This window comes from Leopardus geoffroyi, chromosome B3 (genome assembly GCF_018350155.1).
Source record: "Leopardus geoffroyi isolate Oge1 chromosome B3, O.geoffroyi_Oge1_pat1.0, whole genome shotgun sequence".
In the NCBI taxonomy this organism is placed as follows: Eukaryota; Metazoa; Chordata; class Mammalia; order Carnivora; family Felidae; genus Leopardus; species Leopardus geoffroyi.
In genome coordinates this window covers 65,844,479-65,870,547 of record NC_059337.1, presented here as the reverse complement: position 1 = coordinate 65,870,547, position 26,069 = coordinate 65,844,479, and the positions used below count along the sequence as shown (strand labels likewise).

Below are 26,069 nucleotides of genomic sequence, written 5' to 3'. Positions count from 1 at the left end.
TAACGTTACATATAGGAAACCTTGTGAATAACAATAATTTAAGTGCTTAAATTACTTTTAGAGAGAAGGTCAAAGTTTTTTTTTTTTTTTAAAGCTATTTGAAATTTGCTTCTTCATTCAAAGATTATCCACTCTTTCAAACAGACAGTATTTCAGGCAAGTATATGGGTCTGCTATTTTGACCGTGGAAGACATAGGAGAATTCGTCATTGGCATTCAAAAGGAAGGCGATTATGTCACTACCCCCATTCAAAAATCTTCAATGGGTCCCTATTACCTACCAGATCAAGCACAAACTCCCCAGCAGGCTATTCAATGTCTTTCACAATATGGACCCAATCCTCCTTTCAAATAATAATAATAATAATAATAACAATTATTGAAGGCCTCCTATGTTATCATAGCACAATGAGGCAGCAGGGGCTGAAAGGGAAGATGCCTAAGACATGGAAACTGTCCTCAGCAATCTTACAGTCAAAGAGGGTAAGAAATAAGTCACACAACCAATTACTATTACACAGACAAAACCTGCTTGTCAGAAGAGAGACTCAGAAAAATGTGCAATGGGACTGCAGAAGAAAGAAATTACTTCCAACTAGATGAAACTGGCACTGGCAGGAGGCTTAGGGCAAGTAACTCCTCTTCCAGCTTTATACCCTTAACTTCTACTTCCTAGATATGAATGCAGGATTTCATTTTTAGGTTCTTCATTACAATGGCAATAGTACAGGGTGAGTTCTCAGCTTTTACTTAATTATTTGTTTATTATCAGAGAAAAAAATAGCTACTTTAAAAGCAACCTCTGGGGCGCCTGGGTGGCGCAGACGGTTAAGCGTCCGACTTCAGCCAGGTCACGATCTCGCGGTCCGTGAGTTCGAGCCCCGCGTCAGGCTCTGGGCTGATGGCTCAGAGCCTGGAGCCTGTTTCCGATTCTGTGTCTCCCTCTCTCTCTGCCCCTCCCCCGTTCATGCTCTGTCTCTCTCTGTCCCAAAAAAATAAATAAACGTTGAAAAAAAAATTAAAAAATAAAAGCAACCTCTAATTAAAAAATATTTATAGTGTTTTCTTTACTATGAACCAAGCATAAAATTACTGTCATTTTATATAAATCATATCATTTCATCTCTACCCCACCAAAATCTGTTAGATATTATTTATTATTCCCATTTCACAGATAACAAAGTGTAAAATTAGAGACTCACCCATGACTGGTGACAGATCTGAGGATTTAAAGGCAGGCAGGCAATGCCAAAGGCCACATCTTTAACCACGGTGCCGTCCTGCCTGTAAGTACCTTGTGCCCCCCCCCCCCCAAGAATCATTATTCACCCAACATGCATCACATATTTCTTCAACAACTTTACATGTACAAATGCAATATTCTTCCTCCTTTTCTTCACTGGCTGATCGATGTCCATGCTTTGAATCTCACACCAGGGAAAAAGAAAACTATCTCGATTATGGAGCCTCCACCACAGGAGAGACCCACATATTACTTTGCACTTCACCCTACATGTCATTTCCCCATCTATCCTCTCCCCTTCGTCTCCACTGCCACCGTCTTACTTCAGCCCTTGTCTGTCTTCCCAACTAAGAACCCTTATTCCACATGTAGTCTTGTTTCCCTCAAAGGTATTCTCTTCATTCTAAAAGAGCTTTTTGGAAAACATAAAACTCACCAGCAACTCTTTTTTTCTTCAATTAATGGTTCCCTACATCCCAGAGCTAGGCTACCCTGGGGCATGTATTAAATATTCAGAGTCCCAGGGCCTCCCACGGAGATTCTAAACTCTGTGCATCCGAGGGGTGCCTGGGAATCTGTATTTCCAGGCCCCTTCGGAGCTACTTATCACCAGGAAAGTTTGGTAAACAGTGCTCCACAGGATTAAGTATAAGCTTCTTAGCGTGGTAAACAAGGATCTTCACTCACAGCCCCCACTGGCCTCTCCAGCCACCTCTTCACCATGCATTCTCTCACACAAACAGCAATGTCAGTCTGGCTGTTGCTCGAAAATACCACGTTGCTTCACACTTCAGGGATTTTCAACTGGCTACTCCATCTGTTCCCCATAACCTCCCTATCTTGTTCACCTGAAACACCCACTGAAGGCCATCAAAACCTTTTAAAACCTCCCCCAATCCTGTGAAGCCTTCCACACAGATTTCCAACAGAATTAATTACTCCCTCATCTGAAATAACTTAATACCTTGCAACTTATATGTTATATGCCAGATTAGTAGCACACATATATATCTGTTTACGTTTCTGAGTTACTAACAAGCATAAAGAGAAGAGGGACTGCATCTTACTTGCTTTCTATCTCCAGCATCTAGGACAGTGCTTGGCACTAATTATATGGTCAATAAATGCTGAAAGAAGGGGATCTTTGGGGGGGGGGGTGTCCCACCATTAGTTACCAACCTAGACTTAAAAATTCAATGTTCATTTAGTCCCAACAACCACCCTGTGAGTTAGTTATTACTCCCATTTTACAGGTGACGAAACTAACATTGATAAAGACTGCTGCTTAGAAGCAGCAGGGCGGAGATGAGTCTTCAAAACTACCTGCTTCCAGAGCTTACATTCTCTCTACAACATGTGCTGTCTCCACGTCAACAAGCCTTGCTCCATCCGTGCCCTCAAACTGAGTATCTTCCTTGCATGAGAGTTATTTGTATACTTGATGTGGTGTCTCCTGGGAGATGGTCAATTATTGAAGGCAGGGAGCCTTATAATTTTCATATTTTTATATCCACAGTGCCTTGCTCACTGAAGAGCTTTGGCTAGTGAATTTCAGCAGCATACATTTATTTAGAAGAGGTCTTGAGAAAGGGAGAGCTTCCTGCCCCCAGACAGGTGTGTGTACCTACACGTAGCCCCAGTGTAAGCACTCTGTCATAAAAGGACACCAACGAGGTAGATTTGACAGGCTTTCAATAATCTATGATTTATCAACTTTTCTTCATCATTCCCATTTAGTACATAGAAATTTTGGAGGTTTTATTTTAGCGGATGGCATTTGTTATAAATGTTAGTTGGAAGAAGAAATATGAAATTTTACACTCCTAGTCTACTTTTGTAAAATCTTCAAACTTAAAAAAAAAAAAATGAACGCTTGGTTCTGAGGCAACAGTAACATCTCTAACTGGTAGCGAGGGTTAGGGTTTTGGTTAAGTAAATATTCTGACTAAAAGATAATCAGCTACATCTTCTATAAATTATCAGTCTAAACATCATTAAGACCCAGTAAAGTATACGTAACACTAAAATTCTCCTGAAAATTATTTGCACTTTTTGGAACGATTTGGCATATGTTTCAGGAGAGGGTACAGCCTCAGCCATTGTATTGATTATCATTTATTGTTCTACTTGTGAAGTACAGAAGTTCCAACAGAGTGCTTCTAGGTGATTAGATAATGGAAAAGTTGCTCTGTGTACAAAATACACCTCATTCTTCGCTGAGGGAACAGTCATCTGATATTAATATACCACCTTAGGTGTCCTATGCCTAAATTGTAACATTCTACCACCCTCGGAAAATAAATTCTAAAGGCTAGTTATATTCTTGATGAGCTGAGAAGAATATAAGCTCTCCTGGTAAACAAAAGCAGGAAAAAAAAAAAAAAAACTATTATCTCACTACATATTATGGCTAGCCTGTAAAATCAAAGAAGTAAAAATACTCATGGTACACCCCGATTACAAACAATCAAACAAACAAAACTTTGCAGCCTCTCTCTCTGTTTAAAGATAAAATGCACAAGTGAAAAATAAGACCCATGAATGTAAACATTAGATTCCTGGAGCTTGAAGCTAGCATTGCATAATGTATAAAATTGTCAGTTCACTATGTTGTACACCTGCAACTAATGTAACATTGTATGTCAATGATACTTCAATAAAAAAATAATATAAAATGAAAGATCATCTAATTCAGTCCTATTTTACAGATGAGCAAAAGTCCAAAAACATTAAGAGACTCATCCAAGGCCACAGAGCTAATTACTGTTAGCCTAGGACAGGGGGACAGGGGAATAAAGGAACTAACAATCACTGTTCCAGCCAATGTTATATGCTTAACACATGGAATCCCACTTAATATAATCTCCAGAAAGACCGTGAAGCTCAATAGTTTTCCACCCACTTTGCAGATGGAGAAACTGAATCTAGCAGATATTGAGTAAAACTGGAACCTGAGCCCATGTCTCTCTGCCTCCTAAGTCTGTGCCCTTTTTAGTAAAACCCTGACCTTACAATACAGGCTTCTTGACTCACAATCCAAGATTCTAGACAGAACATCAGGCAGATGAAAAAACGCTCACTACAAGGTTTTGGTTGCATCATCCAAAATAATTATACTTGCTCAAAAGCAAACTATGAACAAACTGGACGACATATGTAGAAAATCAACAAAAGCATGTGAGGCCTAAAATTCAAGAATTACTTCCAGACTCTTTACCTGTGTGTGAAGACCAATGACTTCCCCCAAGGTCAATCTCATCCTAAACAAGGAGTACAAGCAAAATGGACCCTGAGTTAATCATGGGAAACTATTGACCACATTAAGCAATTTCCCTTATTAGGTTTGCCATTACATTAAAAGATACATCTACATACTTACTTTTGTAAAGATAAATAACATAATGAAAGGAAACCCCATCTCCAAATTCTGACTCTATGTGCATAATTTAAGACAGCATTAAGAACAAATAAGACAAGTCCTATTTTAGGTACTATCTTAAAATACTACTTAGAATAAGAATCGAAAATTTAAGAGCCTACCTATAACCAAAAGAATTCTAAGTTTGAGTTCAGGGTACATGGACTTATTTAAGGCAGTGTTGTATACAACAAAGTTTCAGTAAAAGGAAACAATTTCTATTATCTCTTAAGGATTTAATAGCATTTGATCAAATGTATCAATATATTCAAAATAGCTCATTTATATTCAGGTGTACATCACAGAGTCAATAAGAACAAGGTTTCAATTAACCTGTCCATCTTAAAACAAAACAAAACACAAGAAAACAAAATAGGGGCGCCTGGGTGGCTCAATCGGTTGGGCGTCCGACCTCGGCTCAGGTCATGATCTCGCAGTATGTGAGTTCGAGCCCCGTGTCAGGCTCTGTGCTGACAGCTCAAAGCCTGGAGTCTGCTTCGGATTCTGTGTCTCCCTCTCTCTCTGTCCCTCCCCTGCTTGTGCTCTGTCTCTCTCTGTCTCACAAATGAATAAATGTTAAAAAAAAAAAATTAAAAACAAAACAAAATCTGAGGATTTGTTTACTGATTCAAAAGTGGACTTAATATTGCTAGACAGTTGAATAAATGATAATCCCTGCAGTGGAAAAGCGGACAGAGAGACCAGGAACCAGATAATTATAACACAAAATGTGAAAAATGCTATGATAGAAGTAGAAAGTGCCATTGGGGTGCAGAGAAGGGAACACAGGCTTATCCCTGGGCAAATCAGGAAGGCTTCATGGAGAAGTTGATATGAGAATTGGATTTTCATCAGTAAGAATCCCCCAGGCAGAAGACAGACAGGGACACACTTTCTCTACATTTCCCTCCATCATTTCCCTCTTCAAGACCTGGCTTCTCAGCCCGCTGAGGGATCTTAATGCTGTATAGCAAGAGCTACTAAAATGGCTCACTTTCATTTTAATGAGGAACTAGATTTCAGTGAAGTCTCATAGTTGTTTTCTTGTTTGTCATTAGAAAGGGAGTGAATAGTTCAAAACTACTGAGGGATAAATTTGGTAGATGAAAATGGTTTATATTATTGTCTGCTGTGACATCAAAATATTTTTAAAGGCCAAATTAAAAACAAATGTCAACATAGGAAGATGAATTCTCCCACTAATCCTGCCTCCCCCTTCTCCCCGCCCCTAAAAAAACAATAAGAATTTCAAGAAACTCTCTGAAGGTAGAAACAAGGAAGAAAGAAGAAGGGGGGGGGGTGGGAAATAACATGGCATCATTATAGACTATTCTTCTGAAGCAAAGTAAAGACAATGAAGGGAAAAATAGAACACATGTATTACAACATATAGCACCATAAGGCTGTGTTTGATGCTCTGGAGGGCTTCAACAAGTACTGTTCAGCCAAAAATCAATTGAAAAATCAGCATGATAACAGAGCATGAGTTGCCCTATAATAGCCTTAAGACCCCCAAGGCTATACAAGTCCCTTTCATCTGCCATACTGCACTGACTCTAGGGGAACTTCACTTCCCCTCCCTGAGTAAGATGCCTGACTGTATTTCTAACCCAGTGTTTTACCCTCCCTTAGAAAGAGGAGCTGACAAGGACCAATGATGTTTTAAAGTGGTTTTTAAGAATTTTTGTTTTCTTTTTGCCTTATTCTTTATTTTTTCTGGATATTTGCTCTCAAATTCAACCTCTAATATTAGTCGCAGGACTATCTCCACAATATTAAATGGTCAGGCATAATCTCTGAATAACCTCATAATAATAGTGTTCTCTAAATGCCTTAGCTAACAGACATCAAACTGGCCCTTAATAAAATCAATAATATGCAAATGTGGCATGTAAGCAATTCACAGCATTGTTATAAATATACATATACAGTTCATTCCAAGATTTCATCTCAATATTTCTTCAATCACTTCCTCACAATGTCTGGTTTGTTCAATTTATATTTCTGTTTGGCATTTGGTGCAAACCCCCAAAGATAAGATACATCTGTCCCTTAGTCACAGATCTTGGCATTTTTACCTTAACTCAATCGTGAAATGATTGGTTGAATATTACCTTGCTGATTAGCAGGATTTCCTCACAATAAAACATTTTATTTCCAAACTTTTGAACGTGACATGAGATGTACCAACTCAGCAGTGACATATCAAAGCTTAAGGAGGACATATAGACACCCTGATCTGTGTGAGGGAAGGAAAAGCTAATTGGAAGTCAGCTTCCCTGTGATTATCAGCTTGTTTATGGGGAGGGAGGACTCCTCTGAATGGCCCTGTAAATTCATCCCTGATTATGGCGTTAAAACCAGAGTTCATTTCCACAAGCTCCCCCAAATCCCCCACCCAATCCATTTTGTTTAGTTACAAAGGGTTGTGCACTACTTTCAGAGAATGACAGTTTTTCATGCTGATTTTCTCCAGTTTCAAGAAAAATTAATCAGTTGCACAAGCCAGTTGTCAGATTTCACTTCCCTCATGGCAGAAAGCACACATAGTCATTGTCTGCTATAAGAATAAATTTTAGTAATTTTTTCCCCATGTCAATATGAATATTAGACTGACCCAATTAATATGAAATGCTTCTTTGCTGCTGGAACAGACAGTGCTACAGAAAGAGCCATTTGCACAACCTGTTCATGATTATGGGCCATAAGGACACAAAGATGGCACACACATTTGTGGACCATCTGAATTCTTATACGGAAAGGGGAGGGGGAGGGGGGGGAGCGGCATGACGTTAGCGTGACTGTCGTGGGTCATGTTTTTTAATCCGTAGTATTGGACATGTAACACAGCAACAAGAGCTGATCATTTTGTTTAATCACCTTCTGGATCTTTGCCAGATGGTCTCTATTGAGAGCGCTGCAAACAGAGAGAGATGAACTGCATCTAACACGCCACCAGAGCTTTCCCGTAAATGTCTGAGAACTGATTCCAACAAGAATTTAGTCTCAGAGCAGAAAGGGATACATTTAAAAACTATGTGCATTAACTATACTTTTCCCCATAGAATCCTCACTTGGCATGAATAATTTACCCACTCTTATGCTAATGGGATCATGAAAGTATCCCTGTGTCTTTAGTGCAGCTATTCTCAGCTTTCAGTAATTACCCCACCCAGTGAAAATAACATGGCTTCTGCATTGAACGGCAGACTAGTACCTGACAATTAGAAAGATCATGGCTGACAGTGGAAGGGTCCAAAACTGGACAGAGAAACCCTTGTGGCCCAAGGAAGAGTGTAGACATAAAGTCTACAACGCTGGCCATGGGGGAGGGATGCGGGGGGGGGGGGGGGGGGGGGGGGGGGGGGGATGGGGAGGAAGGGTGAGAAGAAACATTTTCCATTGTCAAGCTTTGCGTTCTCTGACTTATTATCAAGATTTTACTTAAATAAAAATGTGTTTCTCTTTATATCACTAAGTGTAAAAGGCATTCGTGACAAGTTTTGAAGAAAAAAATAAACAATATCCAAGAAGAAGAACTAGAGTTATCTTTAAAGCACATCTGCATTAAGTATTTATTTGATCAGAATTGTTTAAAATCTAAATAGTGAAAAATCCTCTGCATTTTGCTTTTCGGAGGGAAAAAGGATTGCCAAAAAAAAAAAAAAAAAAAAAAAAGGAGAAGAAGAAGAAGGGGAAGAAGAAGAAGAAGAAGAAGAAGAAAGAAAGAAAGAGAAAAAGAGAAAGAAAGAAAGAAAACTCATTTTCGACCTCTGTCCACAAAACTCCATGTTAGGTAGTTCACTGTGTAAAAATTATCAGGCTAAAACATCTGGGAAAGAAAGCTATGAAACAGCAGGGAACGTGGCTGGTTTATTGTTTATCTTTTGTTTATGAGGCAGTATTCAAGTTTAATTACTACTCTAAATTAAACTCTAACTGGCATCAGGAGACATCCCTTTACATGACTAAGTTAAAAAAAATCTAGAAATCCCAACTCTGGGTTTTTCAAGTAAGTTGATACATATAGGAAGAAATTACTCAAAATTAACAGCAATTATAGAAAGCTTTTAAGCATTTATGGGCACTATTACATGCTCCTAGAGCATTTATTTATTAGAAGAATTTAATTTCATTTCTATGGGGGGGGAACAGAATAAAAATGCAACATAAATGTTCCATATACAATAGTCTTTTTTCTGTGGGAATGTTCAATTATCAATTATATTCTCAGAGAATTTTTTGATACAATTAGGAAGACAGGAAGGAAAAGAAATGTCATATATGTAGCATAACAGTGAGTGACCAGTTTTGGATGAACTTAGCTCTAGGAAAAATAAAAGTTAAAAGCAACTAGAAAAAGATTATGCCAGATGGCATCTGTCATATTGTATTTAGGGTTATTTTAAAGAAATTGCCGCCACTATGAAAACATTCCATTGACGGAGTTTTCCTAGACTGAATAAGAAATCCCAGTAGAACATATTCAGGATCCACTGTAGGTTGGTTTGAGGTTTTGCTCCCTCCTTTAAATGTATAACTGGAATATTTGGGTGGGGAAGAAATCTATTTCATAAGTGTAGTACGCATTACAAACTCAAAAGTGTAATTAATACTATTTTAGAAGCTTGCCTACCTATAAACACAACCAATATAAAGGGGGTACTTTTTAGGTTTCGACACCATGATTGGTAAAGAACTGCATAATAAATAAACAAATACCTAGCTATGAAATAATAGTCTTATTGCCTGGATCATAGTTGGAGACATCAATGGGAAGGGTTTGATAGGTGGCAGGCAGAGTCGAGGGGAATTATGCTGGCTTGCACAGCCCTGTGTCCTGAAAGATTAAAGAAATATAGATGCTAGTATGCTAATGTATTTAGGTTAAACTGGGTCTGGCAACAGTATGGTTAACGTGCGTGTGGTGTGCAGTGTGAGCTCAGCAGTTACTGGGCCAACTGCCTCGGTATTTCTGGGAATCCTGCCTATTCACAGTGCAGGGATTGTTCAATTGCTGCAAAATGTACAAAATGAATTTTACAAAAATGAATTGTAAGGAAGGCCCCATTACAACGATTTTACAGCAAAGATGTCAACATCAATTTTTCTTTCATGCATAGCTAATGATTAAAACAGCATATTCCATTTGCCTAAGACAATTTATTTCATATTGGCACATCAAAATATTGAAATACAAAGTTATCTTTACTCTACCCTTTTTATTCATTGCTGCTGAACCCATACCATTGTTCAAACCAGGAAAAATAAAACAAACTTGGCACGAAATACTTAAAACAAAGGCTCATCAATATTCTCCAATTTGTCAACATCTCAATTACAGCACTGGAAAAAATGTAAATTTCATGTGCTCTAAACACTGAGGGGTCTATTCTCTTGCCAATTCACATGCGTAACTCCCATCAGCGTTAATGGGAGTTACACAAACCCATCAATAATAATAATACTTTGTACATATATTGTGCCTTTCATCTAAGGCTCTCAAAGTGCTCTATGAACAAGGAGGCTGCTTCCTAGTCTTTACTCTGGCAAAATACACAATGAAATACAAAGCAGCTTTTGACTCAGCAGGTACAGAATTAGGGACCCCAAGCCTTATTATCAAGCCCCATTTTACTGATGGGAAGCCAGACACAAAGAGGGCCAGTTACTTCCGCAGAGTCCCCAGTCTGTACCCTAATTCTATCCCTGAAAAACCAGATTTCTTTCTTCATTCTAATGTGACTAACAAGACAAACTCCCTCCCTTTGGCTGCTTTTAGCAAAAGAAATCAGAGTGAATGAAAATCTGGTTCATATTTATATAGTTTACTGCTAGGCATGTGCTGTTTGAAAGATATAGTAAAGTCGGGTTTTATATTTTACCAAGTTTGTTTCTTACAATATTTTTAAAATTTGATTTTTTTCCCCCATTTGGTTTGTGGCACAAACACTAGAGAGTAAAAGATGACCTTTCACCTGTGTAACTGTAGCTTTTTCACTATCAAGTCATAAAATGAGGTATTTTTAGGTTCCAAAGCAAAGACGTGTATGAATCATTTTAGTAAAAATATTCACGAAAAATATAAAGCAACATAAATGCATGTATTGTTTTATAGCATATGGCTATTAAAGTTTAATTTAAAATGTGTATGAAAACATTGTATTTAGTACAATTCATCCCTATTTTTCCTGTTTATCATAATTTGTTTTGAAACTGAGTCGTTTTACAGTTTTCCATATGCCTGTTGTGCTAATAAATTCTGAATAAGCAAGAGAACTCTTTTCTAACCTACGAACTTGGTTTCCAATGAAACATTATAATATATTTAATGCTAAGAACATAAATTTCTCTTCTAGCTTTTCCATTATACATCAACCCTAAGATTTAACCTAGGATAAGCATATGTGATTTCAGTCAATATCTCTGTTGACTTTGCCCTGAAGCAGATAATTAATCTTTCCCACAGAAAGCTACTATGGACAATTCAGTGGGCCAAATTTTACAGCACCTTAAATACATGTTTGAAAGACTCATATGACAAAATACATCCAAGCCTGGCCTTCAACATGTGGTCTGCCGTAACAAACAGTGTACCCTTAAACATGTGTTTGGGAACCACTGATGTGGTAAGCCAGGTAGGAAATTCTCCATGTCAAAGCGTTCCCTGTGTTATAGGAGTCATAAGTTGTTTTGTCCCTCACACTTTAATACAGTAAAATGACTGACTTCCTAGTTCTCGTACACATAAGCTACCATGTCCATTCTTTAATCCCACAGAGATATGATAAAAGGAACAAAATCCTACAGGGATCAAATCCTTCAGCATGGGATAAGTGGGTGCAGCTACCCACAACATAGAGGTTTGTGTGTATCGCTTTTACTCAGTGTGCCAGTCTCAGAAGTCTTCTCTTTTCTGACCAAAAACAACAACAAAACAAACTAACCGAAATGATAAAACTCCATGCCTTGCTTGCTGCTGCAACTGTTCCCAGCTCCAAACCCCAGGGTCTTCTCTCTCCCCCTCCCCTTCTCTCTGGTCCTTTCCTGCTATCTCCCTTGCCATAACTCAACCAACCCAACAGAACCAGTCAGTTTTAAATTTCAGTTGGGACCTTCGTGACCTGTTAATGAATCTACAGAGAGGAGAAAAACTCACAGTGTTGAGTTATGCCTGGTGTTGCTAGCTGACTTGGAGTCAGAAATGCTTGAAGCGTTAACGTAATTGCAAGAATGTGAAAAATGAAGCGCTGGGCTCCTGAGCAAAGTGAAAGGTCAAAGCGAGCCTCACACACAACAAGTCTTTGGAAGATAGCCTCATTAGACCATTAAGTCTGCTTCTCTTTCCCCCCTCTTCTGCACAATGTTTAGGGCGTTTTGTTTTTATTAATAGATACATTTCACCCTTTGTGTGATAGCAGTTTGGGGTGGTGGGGAAAGGTGGGAGTCATTCAAAGCTTTCCAGCTTTAACCCTGCCGAGAAGTCCATCACCAGGATATGGAACCACAATTAAGGCATTGCACTGCAGATCCACAGAATTTATGTTCGTGCCATCTCCAAAATGCCTTCCGGTTTGGTTTTCTTAGGTGCAATCTAACTGGTCTCACAAAGACAGTATATAAGCCTAAATAAATACAATTCGCAAGTTCTTCCGCAATTTACCATCTCGTAGTGTTCATTTCTGTATCAGTTTCAAATGTGTTTAACCTAGATTCTAATTTGGACCTAGTCACAGTTAATGGCATCCTAGGAGAAACGATGTTTCTACACTCTTCTAGAATACTAGTCATCCAAAATCTGTGGCCAGAAACCTGGAGGAGTGAAGGCACTCACCCTACATCAACCACCTTCTTTTAAATGGCATATAAGACTACAGCTCAAGCTGTTAAACTGTCCTCCACCTGGAAGACTGTCTAATGCTTAAATATTGTGGCCATAAACACAGTCATAATAGAGATGAAATAGACCTAGGAGATCAGACACTATCTAACGTAAAATATTAAAAAGTAAAATCTATACACTTTCCTGGCCCACATTCAATAACGCATCTTCCTTTCAATTATCATTTTTGCTACAGAAGACTCATCCCTACCAATGTATAATTGCTCTCTGTGCAGTAGGTGAGTTTTCCATGGTAAAATTTATTCTAGAGTACACTAGGCTTCCTTGTCATCTGCAGTTGATGCCCCCCTTGTCCTGCGATTATTCTAATCTTTAGGATTTCTGACAAAAGTCACCATGTCAGCTGAATGAAAATGGGGACAAATAGGCTAAGAATTTGAAAATCCATCTTCCCAAGATAAACTTCCATATAGAAGCCACACCGTTCTCTGAGAGCTCATGAGCACAGATTTGGGCATTTTATGTACTTTAGAGGCATCACTGCTTGAAAACAGAGAACTCCTAATGGTGATATGACAAACAAAATAACCTGGTCATTCTATTTACTCAGTAACAAAATAAGCCAGGTCATTCTATTTACTCACACACCCAAGTTAAAGTGTAGATAACCAAATCCGCAAAAGAATTGGCAGAACTACTCAATTGTTTTTGTAATGTCTACTTAAAGATGAGACAGTTCACTTTGATTTTTTTTTAAAGTAATGTAAGTTGAGAGGAAATACTAATATAGCAGCTCTCTAACCTGCCACTCTCCTACTTACAGGGAGGTAGTAGTGATATCATAAAATACTGAAGCTAGTTCGGTTATGTCTACTTTGCACAAGGGAAATGCTTGACCTTTTACCTTGCTCACTGCTGTTGTCTCCACTCTGGGAAGCGTGGCCCCCACTGGAGGGCCCCGGGGTGCCTGCTGAGTGGGTGGACGTTGCATCGTCGTGATCTCGCCAAGATGCAGGATTCTGATGTCAGGATGCCAAGAAATGTTCCCACAGTTACCATTTCAGCCATAAATGAGGAACCAATAGGAAAGGTGCAGAGAAAGACAAAAATGTGTACATATTAGTATTTGTGGACGTAGGCATATACAGACCCCACACTATAGTATGTTGTCTTTTCAGCGATGGGTACCAAAAAGAAGAAAAGATGCTCTAGCATCTTGACGAGGTGATGGTTACATCTGTGTCTACATGTGTTTAAACTAATGGAAACAGACACATAAAAGGGGTGCGTTTTATGATACACAAATTATACCTCGATAAAGTTAATTTTTAAAGTTAGAAAAAAAAAGCTTTTTAAAAATTTAGAAGTCATTTTTACTCTTGCTGCCTTAATTGGGACACACTCTTCCAAGAAAGAGGCCCAATACTCTTGGATACTAAATTCCAGAACATCTACAAAACTCACGACTCCCTAAAAACAAAAATAAAAACAAAAACAAAAAACCCCCACAGATCCAAGAACATATGGGGCAGCTCTTTGCATCTTTCAGATGCATTGCCCTACACCAACCTGAGTGAACTCTGAACATTATCAACTGATTACACAACCAACAGATACAGTGATACTAATGAACAGAATGAAACAACTATGAACTGCTAGCCGAGTGATAAACTGGACAGAACTTTCACGTGAGCTCCATGGAAGCTTAAAATTCACAGGGCAGTGCTTTTTTCCTGGAAGCATGACTTGTTTCAAAGGACATGCAAGGCACACTGAGAAATTATAGCTCATGCTACTTTGCCGAGTGTATTCTTCTCCTGTTCCTCCTCCCCTTTCCTGATCATTCCCAATCCCCTGCTGTTGCTTAAAGGAAAACAGGAATTCTAATGTACAGGAAGGACTTTATCAGCACCACATGAAGGCAGGCAAGAGATGGAATTTCCTCTGGCAGAAACGGAGAGGAGGAACAGCACATGAAACAGACCAGCCTTAAGGCCAGACTGTACACTTGTCACCTGCATGTGATGACTTCAACTAAGACCAAAGATCTCCTGGCAAAGAAATTCTTATGGGGGGGGGGCAGGGAGATTCTTTGGGGCAAAATAAAACAAAAACATCAATCTCTCAAAGTGCACGATTTCTTCTTACAAGAATTGGTAAATAAGGATTCAGACAGACCGACATGCCTATAGGCAACAAGCAAACATCTTGACCATCTGAAAACAATCTTGCCATGTTGTCATTATATATAGTTTATCCAGAAGAAAAGAAATTAGTCTATCACTTTCTTCTACATCAACTCTGTAATGTGTATATAGAATATAAAGTTGTATTAAAATAAAATCAAGAAGCCATGGGGAGACAAAATGGGGACTATTCTTATTTGGAACAACAACAAAAAACCATTCTCTTCCCCTCTACAGGTCTGCTATAAACTGAGTGCAAATTAATAGTTGGCATCTGTGAAAGATGACGAAATGACCCAAAGCTCTATAGATCAGTAATATCTGTATCAAAACAAGGCTACTGGCAATGCCATCAGGCAAGCAACTGATTCCAAGTAGAAACCCCAAGCAGAAATTTTGTGATTATAAATACAGCACAGGTTTAGATCTCTGAAGATATGTTTTAGAAAGTAGATTAGGGAACAAAGTTGAGTAGAAAGAAATGAAAATCAAGGTTCTGTGCTGCCTGTACTAAGACAAAGTCATGCCTGTGACTTCTCTTTTTATCAGAGTTAGAAACCACTCCAACAGTTTCCAGCTAAAGGCAAAGAGAATACAGGGGCTCTTCAAGCTTTGCAGCCTCTTCGAGTCAGCTGTTTGCTGGATGGTAATCAGATAAAGAGCTAGAAGAATTGCACGGGGGGTTGCGGGGGGGTGGGGGGGTTAGGAAACAATGGCGTGGCATTGGTTTAGTCCTACAACCACACTGGTGAGAGCCTTCTTTCAGAAATAACTGTAACACATTCACCTAGGCTAAACTTTTCAGTGTATACAGCAAGTGATGTTAATTTTATGCACTGCAGTCTTTTTATTAAGCAGGCTGCTAGAAAAGCTCCTCACCCCTCATGAAAATTGCAATAATTAGCCACTAACATCTCAACTATGTTTTAAGGTAAATGTCATCCGACAACGATTATATCATCATTCAAACGAAGCTGGAGCAAGTTGTTCTGTCTGGGCACTAGAGTGGTTTGAACTAACTGCTCAGAAGGACTTCCAGCAACTGAAAATACTGGTTTGTCCTTATCAGTCAAACCTGTGCTGAGTTTTTAAAGACAGACCTCATGAATTTACAAGTTAGTATACTTCTTCCAGTGGTTTTCTGAGGAGGAGGAGGTGTTTTCTAAAGTAAAGGAGTGAAAAATAAGCCACATCAGCAAACATTACTTTAGAAGCAGCTGGCTCCTCCAAGGGAGTTGGATCTCCGGTTTTCAGCCCATTCCTAGAATTTGCTCATGTTCACCATTTCACGTGCCATGCCCCTGTCTTTTTCTCTCTTTTCTCCTTCACGTCCTCAAAAATGCTGTCCCCAACAAGTGTCATAAGATGTTGGGTTTCCATATGGAATGTCTCAAGTATTATGACCTCGTTTGGGAGTCTGATCAAAACTAAGGAATACCCACCCTGGCATTCATTTAAGTTGAAAGTAGGAAAAACAGATGTATCTCTCCAGGGCTTCAGGGCTGAGAAGCTCCACAAAGTTGTTCACATTCAGCTACACCAGGGTGACTCGATCACCCAGGGGGACTTCTCTTGAGAGAAGAGACAGGGAGGGGCAAGGCGTGTGAAATGGCAAACATGACAAATACTGATAATCTGGTCCATAAAAAATTGCTACCTTCCTGGTCATAAAAAATTACAACCTATGTGGACAGATAAAGTGTAATCCTTTACCCATAACGCTGTTTTTTTTTTTTTTCCTTAGACTGAAATATTTGTTTGTATCACAACTTCTTTCTTCTCCTTTTTTTTTTCCCTCCCTAGATAGTTTCCAAGTTTACATCCTTCAAGAATAAACTGCCTGGCTTTCTGCCAAATTATATGCAGAAGTTTAGTGAATCTTGAAACCGAAGTGGCATACGAAAGCATGTAAAACACATGATGTATGTGGAAAAGAAAAAGAAATGCTCTCTGAGTGCATGCATGGGGGTGAGCACTCAGGTATATGCATTCCACTATGTATGTCCTGTTCTTCAGCCAAAGTATCACGAAGACACCCGAGGGCAAGGAGTGAACATGTTTCTATTCCCAGTGGCTTTAATAATTGGGAGTCAAATACGGTACTTTTCTTGCTCTTACGTAATTGCGTTAAAGAGCAGTGTTAGCAGGAGAAAAGCAGTGAATACTGAGTGGAGCACAATAGAAGGAGATGGAAAATAGATACAAGAAGCTAGGTCTCCAGGGGCAGTATTTTCTATTTGCTGGGCTACAGACTCACAGCTGATAATGCAAGTTGTAATTAATATAAAAGCATGAGACAAGATGGGGAGAGCTTGTAGTAGCGGGGCCACAGGAGATCACTCTGCTGCTCTCCTCTGTTTCTCATTTACACACAGCTTTCCCTAGAAAACACAATTCTGCCAGTGTTTTCTCCCTTGAAATTAAAAAAAAAAAAAAATGATTTAGCACCATCATTGAATTCTGCTAAATCTGGGAAAGAGCACAGAGAGGACAGGAGTCTCCGGGCATAGGAAGCAAAACATATGTATGCCTTTTTTGTTGAAGTTGCAGATATGGTGGAAATTGTAACATTTTATACCATTATGGCATTTCTGTGGGGACCTGCCCATAGGAAAATACTTAATCAGTCCTGGTGAATTGGTAGGATTGCCCTGTTTAAATGATTCCACAAAGCTCATGATTCTCACATTGCAAAAAGAATGGAACAAAATGTATGAGCGTTTCTAAATAAATACAAAACTGAATGAGGAAGTAAAATGTATTAGGATTCGAGGTGGGGGGGGAAAGCCATACTACACACACATTCTTTCTAAAATAATCTGGAACTCATCTTAGACCCCAAACGAGAAGATGAATCAATGGATGTGGTATAGGGGAGAAAGCATTAGATTCGAATTAAGTCACTAGGGTGCCACCTCTAACTGATCATGTGGCCTTAAGCAAGTGATGCACTTCATTTCCCTGGGACTTGTTTCCTTTATCTCTTTAAAATTAAGGAGTTAGGCAAGATAATCCCTAAGGTCACTCCTACTTCTTATTTCTATTATTAAAAAATACTTACAATAAGCATTTGATTTTCTAGAACCTATACAACTAAAACACGATCTATAACACCAAGCCAAAAATTATACGTGAACTTGGACAATATGGTAAAGTAATTCAGAATATGCGCTTGTAGGTGGAAAGCAAGAGCAAACATATATAAAGACATTTTAACCAGCACACGAAGCATGCAAAACTAATTTGGCTCAATATGTTTAAACAACAAAGGCAAGATATGCTTGCATCGGTATACACTATTAATATGTTACATATTTCCTATGACTTTATGATATTGTAGCTCCTAATTAACATTATGCAAAAATTACTATTTTTTAAAATCAGATGAAGACTCCTGTCATCAGGTATGCAAGCCTACAGAAGTTAAAATGTTAATTGTATGGTTTGAAAAAGTGTTGGAATTTCAACTTCATTATTCTAAAGTTGACACAAGAACTCAGGAGAAGCACGCATGCTTTCAGAACATGGACTCGCTCTTTAAAAATGTAAATAGAGCTGGGGTCTTTCCCTCAGCTCCTTGCTTCCACCCTCCACTGAGCTTTGGGAATTAATAGGTGAGTAACTCTCAAAGTAGTAGCAAGTGCTCTTTGCAAATTCCAAAAACAAATTCCAAAATTAAAAAAAAAAAAAAAAGGATTCCTCCATCAAATGGATCAGCTTTTAGAAAAGAGAGAAATTTCTTATTTTGTTGATATGCCATCATATTATAACATGTCTCCTATAATTTTGAATTGCGTTGGAATATTCCATAAAGCATTCAGTCTGAAAAAAATACAAAATCAATTTTTAAAATATCCAAATTTTAATCTGATCTTGAATGTCAGTGGTTGTCAAGGGCACCTTTGTTTGATTTCATCTCATCACAGTTACACTGAAAACACTTCAGCTGCTCAACCAAAGGGATTTAAATAACATAATTATTTTTGATGGAAATTGACATAGGAACTATCAACCTTCAGAAGCTATACAACAATAACAACAGAAAACCCATGACCCCAGCCATGGTGAGTTGGTGGACAGAACTTGGAGGGAGAACTTTTCCGGAATGGGTCCCTAGAGGCCTCGGGTAACACACAGGAAGGTCTAATCCTATACTAGAACTTAAGAAACTACCTGACAAAATAAATCATTTGTATTATTAATATTATTATCAAATCCCATTATTTCCCCTTTGATATCCTATAGGCCAATCACTTAAACCTATCCCTTTCCTCACCGCCTAATCCCTGCTAGATTTCCAGGTACTAATAGCATTTACGTCTGGACACTTGCCCGCATTCTGTCAGGGACAAGGTTCTGGGGAGACTCCCCTCTAACTTAGCCCATTTAAAAGAACTGTATACACAGAAAAAAATAACTTGACAGATTCAGAGATGCAAAAGAAAGAAAACAGCATATCTTCAGTTAAGTTACAGCTTTCAACATAGAAATTAAAATGTTTTTCTTTTATGTATCATATTATCAGAGCCAGTCAATTTTAAGGCACCTGTCACTAACTGTTAACAGCTACAGTTGTATTTTCTTCCCTATGCTTAATTCACCTAAACAAATAATAATAAATAAGTAAAATGTAGTTCCTCATGAACATTAATTAGGAATAATAATATGCACTTCAGGCAAATGGACCTTGGCCCAGAGAATGTATTTCAAACAGACATGTTTCATTTATCTAATGCTGATCTAAAGATACGTAATATCTTTCAACGTAAACTTAAAGAAAGATTTTATTAGCCTGCACTGGATCTAAAGACTTGATCTAAAATTATGTAAAGTAGAAAATGTGGAGATCACCTATTATTTAGAAACACTACAGACCAGGAAAAGCATGAATTTTCCACAACAGTTTTCAAGTTGAAAGTTTTGTCTTTTTTTAAAAGAATTGGTTTCTTGATATGTTTATTTTAAACATAATAAATTTGGATGCCTGGGAAACTTAACATGAATTGCAGCTGAAATATAGAGTTCCATTTCCTTTCACTATCTTATTTCCTTCTTCCCATTATTCCAAAGAATACTGTAACAGTTGTTCCCTACCTATAATAATTACTCTTATGTTTAATAAGAAAATAAGATAAACTACACTAGCATATAAAAACGCAAGCATTCATTATGAATTTATTAAAAACAACAAAACAGGAGCCAATGTTGCAAATTTTATCTTCTGTTTAATTCCAAATTTCCTTTTATCATTATGCCCATCATGTACGCCTCGATAATAAATGAACGAATTCAGTATCTTTAACGGATGTAATGTACAAAAGGTTAAGACATTATGGTTGTCTTTTTATCAACTTTACATCAGATTATTCACATAAAATTACAGAATGTGATATCAGCATGACAACAGCCTGATACACTGTGGAATCGTATATAAAACCCATTCCTAAAAGTCTGCCCAAAATACTTGCTTTCAAGGTATTTGTAGCAAGTACTTTCATTCAGTTTTATTTTCAGATTTTTTAATAAGAAAATAGAAGTCTAGGTTGGCACCTAATATTTTGTTCCTGACGCTTGTCCCTCTGCTTTCTACTACACAGAATTACACACTTATTCTTTCTTTTCTCTCTTTCACTCTCTCTCTCCTTGCCCGATCCTTCCTTAAACACACACACACACACACACACACACACACACACACACACACAATGCAGCTTGATACCGCTTAATAAGTATAGAGGTGTATGTGTTTTGGGGTGTCAAACAGCTGTCACAAACTGTCACCTCCACAAGAGAAACCTTGGCACACAACAAATTAAACTACACTTCTTTTTTAGCTGTCATTATTCATAGCCAATAAGTTGAAATGCTCTCGGCATTTCATGTGCAAATAAAACCATGAGGAAGCGCAGTAGATCAGAATAGTGGGCCAACAGATAAAACAGAGAAAACAACACGCTGTCTCAGTCCTTCTGAAGTGGCTCATCATCACCCCTGCACCAGCATGCACCAAATGAGATCCAGCCTGGGGCAATGTATTAAATATGCATATCAAAGCAAATGAAAAAATAAACCTGGAGATTCAAATTGGACACATTTACATGCTGAAAATGTTCCCCTCATACCACTTTTCAGGTAGTAGTTCTACGGTATTTTCCCTTTTCTTGCTGGCGGGGGGTTAAGGGAGAGCGCGCTGGCAGGAGAGGCAGAAACTAAGAGAATTCACTTTGTAGGCGGATGCCTGCTAATGAATACAATCAATATACCTATGGCACAAAAATATCAAAAAATGGTGAAAACTCTCCAAGGTTTTCTCTCACCTCCCGCATAAAATTCCAGTCGGTAGCAAACCTCGCCATTTCCCACTCGGTGTGCTGGTGGAACAAATTATTGCTTCCTTTCAAAACAAATAGCAGGGGGCTAAAGTAAAAATGTTATAGTTCAGATCTCTAGGAAATAGAAGGCTTTAAATTATGATGCCCAATGAGGTGGCAAGCCCTCGTGGGTTCAAAATAAATCAGTTGTCATCTTTATTTGATTGGGGGCCTGAAAGAGGAGCAACAAATGTTACAGTTGACTCTTTTATCCAAAGATGATGATTGTTAAATTATTAAAGCACTATCCTCTTAGGTACCACCGACTACTTGAGTGTAATTTAAATATTACAATAGCTTCATAAACTGGCACTGTCGATCAGCCAATCCTCTAAACAGCCTAGTTTATCTTATCTCTTCTGTGTAAACATCAGCATGTTCTAGTTCCATACATCGAAAACAGTTGCCAAGAAGCTATTCTAGAGAATCAAGTAGTCGAGACCCCCAGAAATGTCACGAGAGAAACGTTTGGGGCTGCAGATAACTGTGAACCTCTCATTCTACAAATCAGGTAACTACATCCTTCTCATTCCCCCAATACTGCAGAATGCATATGAATTGAGAAAGAGGAAGCTATGAAAATAAACAAATGACGACAACAACAAATATTTCTAAGGTGGTGTCTCGCCTTATAGACAACAGCCACACGTCATAATGCCACATATCAGCAAGTAAACTTTCCGTAGCTGCTTGCTGCACCCTTTTGATTTTCGTTAATATACTCAAATACAAAAGAGCCCCCCAAAGTTCCCCCATTGTGATGGGAAAAGCCAAGAGTAAAGACAGGCACAGGAACTTTCAATGCCATAGCATTTATTCTGTCTCAGAACTAGACAACCAGGACCGAGGTTTTCTTTTTCCTTCTTTCTTTTCTTTTCTTTCTTTCTTTCTTTCTTTCTTTCTTTCTTTCTTTCTTTCTTTCTTTCTTTCTTAACTTTTGTTCTTAGGCTAGATTTCCATACAGTACAAAGGCTAATAATTAAAATGTATGCCTGTATATTTTCAAAACTTTTTGGGGGGAGGTAGGGGAAAGGTAAAGAATCTCACAGAAGGTTTATTCTCCAGGCCTCTCAACCCATTCCTCTTAATAACCAAGAATGGGGTGGGGGTGGGGGGGTGGACAGTTGTGGTAATGGTACAAACTGCCTTCAAGCCTCAAAGCTGTTTAACTCCACAACATGCTAAATTAGGATTTCAGCCAGCCAGTTATTAGACTATATCACTTAGGTTGTAAGCTCAATTGAATATAATCTATAGACACCCTGTCCCCCACCCCAGGCTTGAGTTCCTATAAATAAACTGCTGTTCACACCCACTCTTTAACCTCGCCACTCTTGCCTTTCCTACCAGCTGCAATCTTTCTTCTCTTTGCTTCTTTTTCAAATTTTCAGTCTCACTACATATGCTTTTTTTTTTCCTTTTTTTTTTTTTTTTAAAGCATCAGGCTCCCTAGATCGGTTCCAAAATAGGATTAAAAACAGAGAATAGAAAGAAATCTCCCCTCCTAGACTGACATACACAGTCACTCCTTACTATAACTCTGTCTTCATTCACCAACTGTTTAAGTGTTAAAATTCAACCACTAACCTATGGTTACTCAATCGCAATTCCCTTCAGCCTTCTGTAATACATTGTTAATAACTGTTTCATCAAAGTTACTGTCTTTTATTATAAAGATGCTTCAGGCACTTGGCAATAAGTCCATATACTGACAATAAGTTTCTATAGAGCAAAAGCTCAGAGAATTGTAATGTGTTCACTCCTTCTTTCCTTTCTAATGCAATGCAAGATTGTCAATAATTCTCAGGATTGTCATCTCTGTGAGGGACTGGGAAGTTGGCCCTCCCTCCCCAATTCTCTCTTGTCCTTCAGTGCTCTCTCCCCCACCCTGTCCATCTAGCTGACTTGCCTCTGGGTCCCTGCCGCACTGATTACACAGAGTTGGGAAGCAGAAAAGGCAGCAGTCACCATATCAAACAGACAATTTGCTAACACTCAAGCCACCAAATCCAGGAAACTTTACACATTAAGAGCACAAATCACTCTATCAACTCCCTGGTTTCTTTGGTTCTCCACATAAATAAGGAAGGGGGGCAGCAAAGGGCAAAGGAAGATGAAAGGTGTGGCAGAGGTGGTGAGAAAGGGAGAAAAGACCCCCAAAGAGACCAAATTCCTTAACAAGAAAACCAAGTTTGAGCTTAGCTAAATGTTACAACAACTTTTTAAAAAATGCTATACCCAGTAGTCTCAAAAGAATGCCAAAGGGCTCTCAGACTTACATGGTCAGCGAGATTTGTAGAGGAGCCTGAAAGTTCTTCGTGATCTGACTTGGAGCTGCCGTCCCTTTCATCAATGACAAGGTCGATGGGCATTTTCCCCTTCAAACAGCTAATGTACCGATGGCAGAAGTTATCACACAGTTCGTGGACCTAAAGGGAGGGTCATGGTGGAAGGTTCAGCTCATGTTGTTGTTGTTGTTGTTATTGTTTTGTTTCATTTTTAAAGGGAAAAAAATCAGGATGCAGGGTTACATTTGGAAAGAGCAACAGTGCAACCTCTTCCAAACTAACTCTAATTAATGGGTGTAATACTTGAAGGCGAGGAAACAATAGAGCAATTGTTGCAACAGATATTATTCTCCGGAGACTTCCCTGAGCAACAAGTTACAATAAAGGGAGTAGAAACAAGACTGGAAATAACTGGGTTCAGACTGGGAGTCCGGAGGTGGGGTTGGGGGGCGGGTTCCAATCTGATGATAACATCAAAATGTTAGAACGCTGGAACTGGGAACAGCATTGGCATTTGCGATTCAACAAGCTAAGAGTTTCATATGTTTCCAGGGGAAAGTGACTGAGCTGGAGAGCAATGTGAAGACAGCCCAGCGAGGATGATTTCCCCCTGCGTGTACCTAATGCGCGCTCTGGTCTGAGGGTGAGCTAAGCTAATAGAGACGCAAGCAGGCTGAATGTCCAGTAACACAAATGGTTTGCTGCATTTCAAAATAATCCTGAATGCCTAGGGGAAAAGACAGGGGGGGGGGGGGTGAGTGGCGCACAGCAGAGCTGTCCTAATTCACCCATCCTCTGAGCCCTTGGGTTGAGGAGCAGTTTGAAGGAAGGACATATAGTAACAAGTTGCTCAAAACCTCCAGGCGCAAGGACATATAGTAACAAGTTGCTCAAAACCTCCAGGCGCTCAGTGCCTCAGCCTGGAGATTGGCAGAAGACATCCCGACTCAACGGAGAGAGGGAAGTGGCTAAATCAAAGTAGGGAGTGTCATTCCCTGCTTACCTTTTCTAACTCCAAGAGATGAAACCTTAGTACTTGTATTGCTTGGATCATCTGAAAGAAAAGTTTGGAGTGTGGAGTTAGGGCTCTGTGACTCAAAGCCCTGAGTGGGGGGGTGGTGGGGGAATTGAGCTGGGGAAAAGAAACAGGCAAGTGGCCAGGCAAAACCCACACATCAAGAAATCATCAGAAAAACCAAGTGATTACTGATCATCTCTGCCTCATTGGCCACGGGGTAGGAATCTGACTCAACCTGAGCCGAGGCGTCTAATATCTTTGCCCCCTGTGTTCACTGAGCTATTTGGAAGAACTGCTTTCCTAGAGCCAGGCCTTCCTTCTCCGCCTGAGTCTTTAACCGTCCCCTCTTTCGACCTCAGGCCAAATTAAAAAAAAAAAAAAAAAAAAAAAAAAAAAAAAAAAGCTTCGGAGTGAGAAAGCTTTTTACAGCACACCCAGCAAAACCCGTCCTTACTAAAGAAGGAAATACTCAAGATGAATGGTGAGGCAGGGCCTTTGAAAGCGGATTTAAGTACTTTTAATATTGAAATTGTGCAAATTAGCAAAAGAATCGCACCTAAAAGTGGCCTGCGCGGGCCTGCCCCAGGACCCCCCCCACCCCCCAACACACACACCTCCCAACTCCCCGCCCGCCCTCCGCTGGGCCAGCGGTTACTTCCTTCAGGTTAGCTGCTGGGGGCTCGGCTGCCTACCCCGGCAAAGAGAGGAAATAACTCACTTCTCGAAGCCTCACTCCCGGGCCGAGACTCGGGACTCATCCACTGCTCACACTCGGGGCGCTGTGTCCCCGCCTGCTGCTCGCTGGCCTCTGCTCTCCCCTACAACCACCCCTCACCCCTTACCTCCCCTCTTCCTTTCAGGGGCTCAAAACTGTTCCCTTCCCCCCCACCCCCGTCGCTTTGGAGCCTCAAAACAGGGTTCTGCTCCAACTCCCCGGAGCTCCAGGGGAAAGTGGGTGCTTCCAGGCAAGGAAAGGGGCCCAGGCTGGGGAAAGGGAAGAAACAGTGAGCCTTACCAAATTGTCCAGCTCTGGGTTTGAGGAAAAAAGTGGCTTTTCCGCACGAACCTGGAAGAAGCAGGGAAAGTCAACATGAATTACCAGCCCAACTTGAAAGAAGGAAATCCCTGTCACGGACTAAATTGCATGAGTGGGGAAGGTGGAGAGTCAGCGGCCGCGAAGAGGAGAGAGGCTTTGGTAAAACACAGGACACAAACTAGTGCCTTAAAATAGTGCGGTTGCTTGAAAAAGTACTGGGCCTCCTGCTCCTAGCCCCATTAAGGGGTACCCGGAAACGCTGAGCTGCAGCTGGAAATTCAGGGCCCTGCTCCAGGCCCGAGTACCCTCTTATTCAGCCCTCTAAGGGACAGTGGCTCTCAGCCTTCCTCACCTTACTGCCCGCGCTGACCGCCCCACCAGGCGCCCGGCTTCCTCCCCTCCCAGGCACTCTCGGGTTCCTCACCACCCCTATCCCCAATTCTTGTTCTAGTAGCTGCAGGCGGGGAAAAGGCCAAGCCCCAGATTAGGAGCAGGTCAACTTTAATTCGAGGGTCGAGCCCCTGTATTCCTGGCTGGGGGGAAAAACAAACACCCATATTTATCTCGCTTCCAGTTCGCCTCCAGGCTCAGGGATGGGGAGGAGGCGTAGCGCTCGGACTGGGCCAGAGGAACAGATCGGGTGTCCCTGCCTTTTCCTCCTCTTTC

General features: G+C 39.8%; 1 protein-coding gene across 10 annotated transcripts in view; it reads right to left on the bottom strand.

Moving 5' to 3' along the window:
* The window catches only part of MEIS2 (Meis homeobox 2), a 211,113-nt gene that overhangs the window by 180,673 nt on the left and 4,371 nt on the right, over window positions 1-26,069 (bottom strand). For all 10 annotated transcript variants that reach the window (XM_045450087.1, XM_045450083.1, XM_045450085.1 and 7 more), the window contains 4 exons: window positions 25,383-25,433; window positions 24,353-24,403; window positions 23,341-23,490; window positions 13,409-13,523 (listed from right to left, as the gene is read on the bottom strand). In XM_045450087.1, the coding sequence (XP_045306043.1) occupies window positions 13,409-13,523; window positions 23,341-23,490; window positions 24,353-24,403; window positions 25,383-25,433 (367 nt within the window). The remainder of the gene's footprint in view (window positions 1-13,408; window positions 13,524-23,340; window positions 23,491-24,352; window positions 24,404-25,382; window positions 25,434-26,069) is intronic.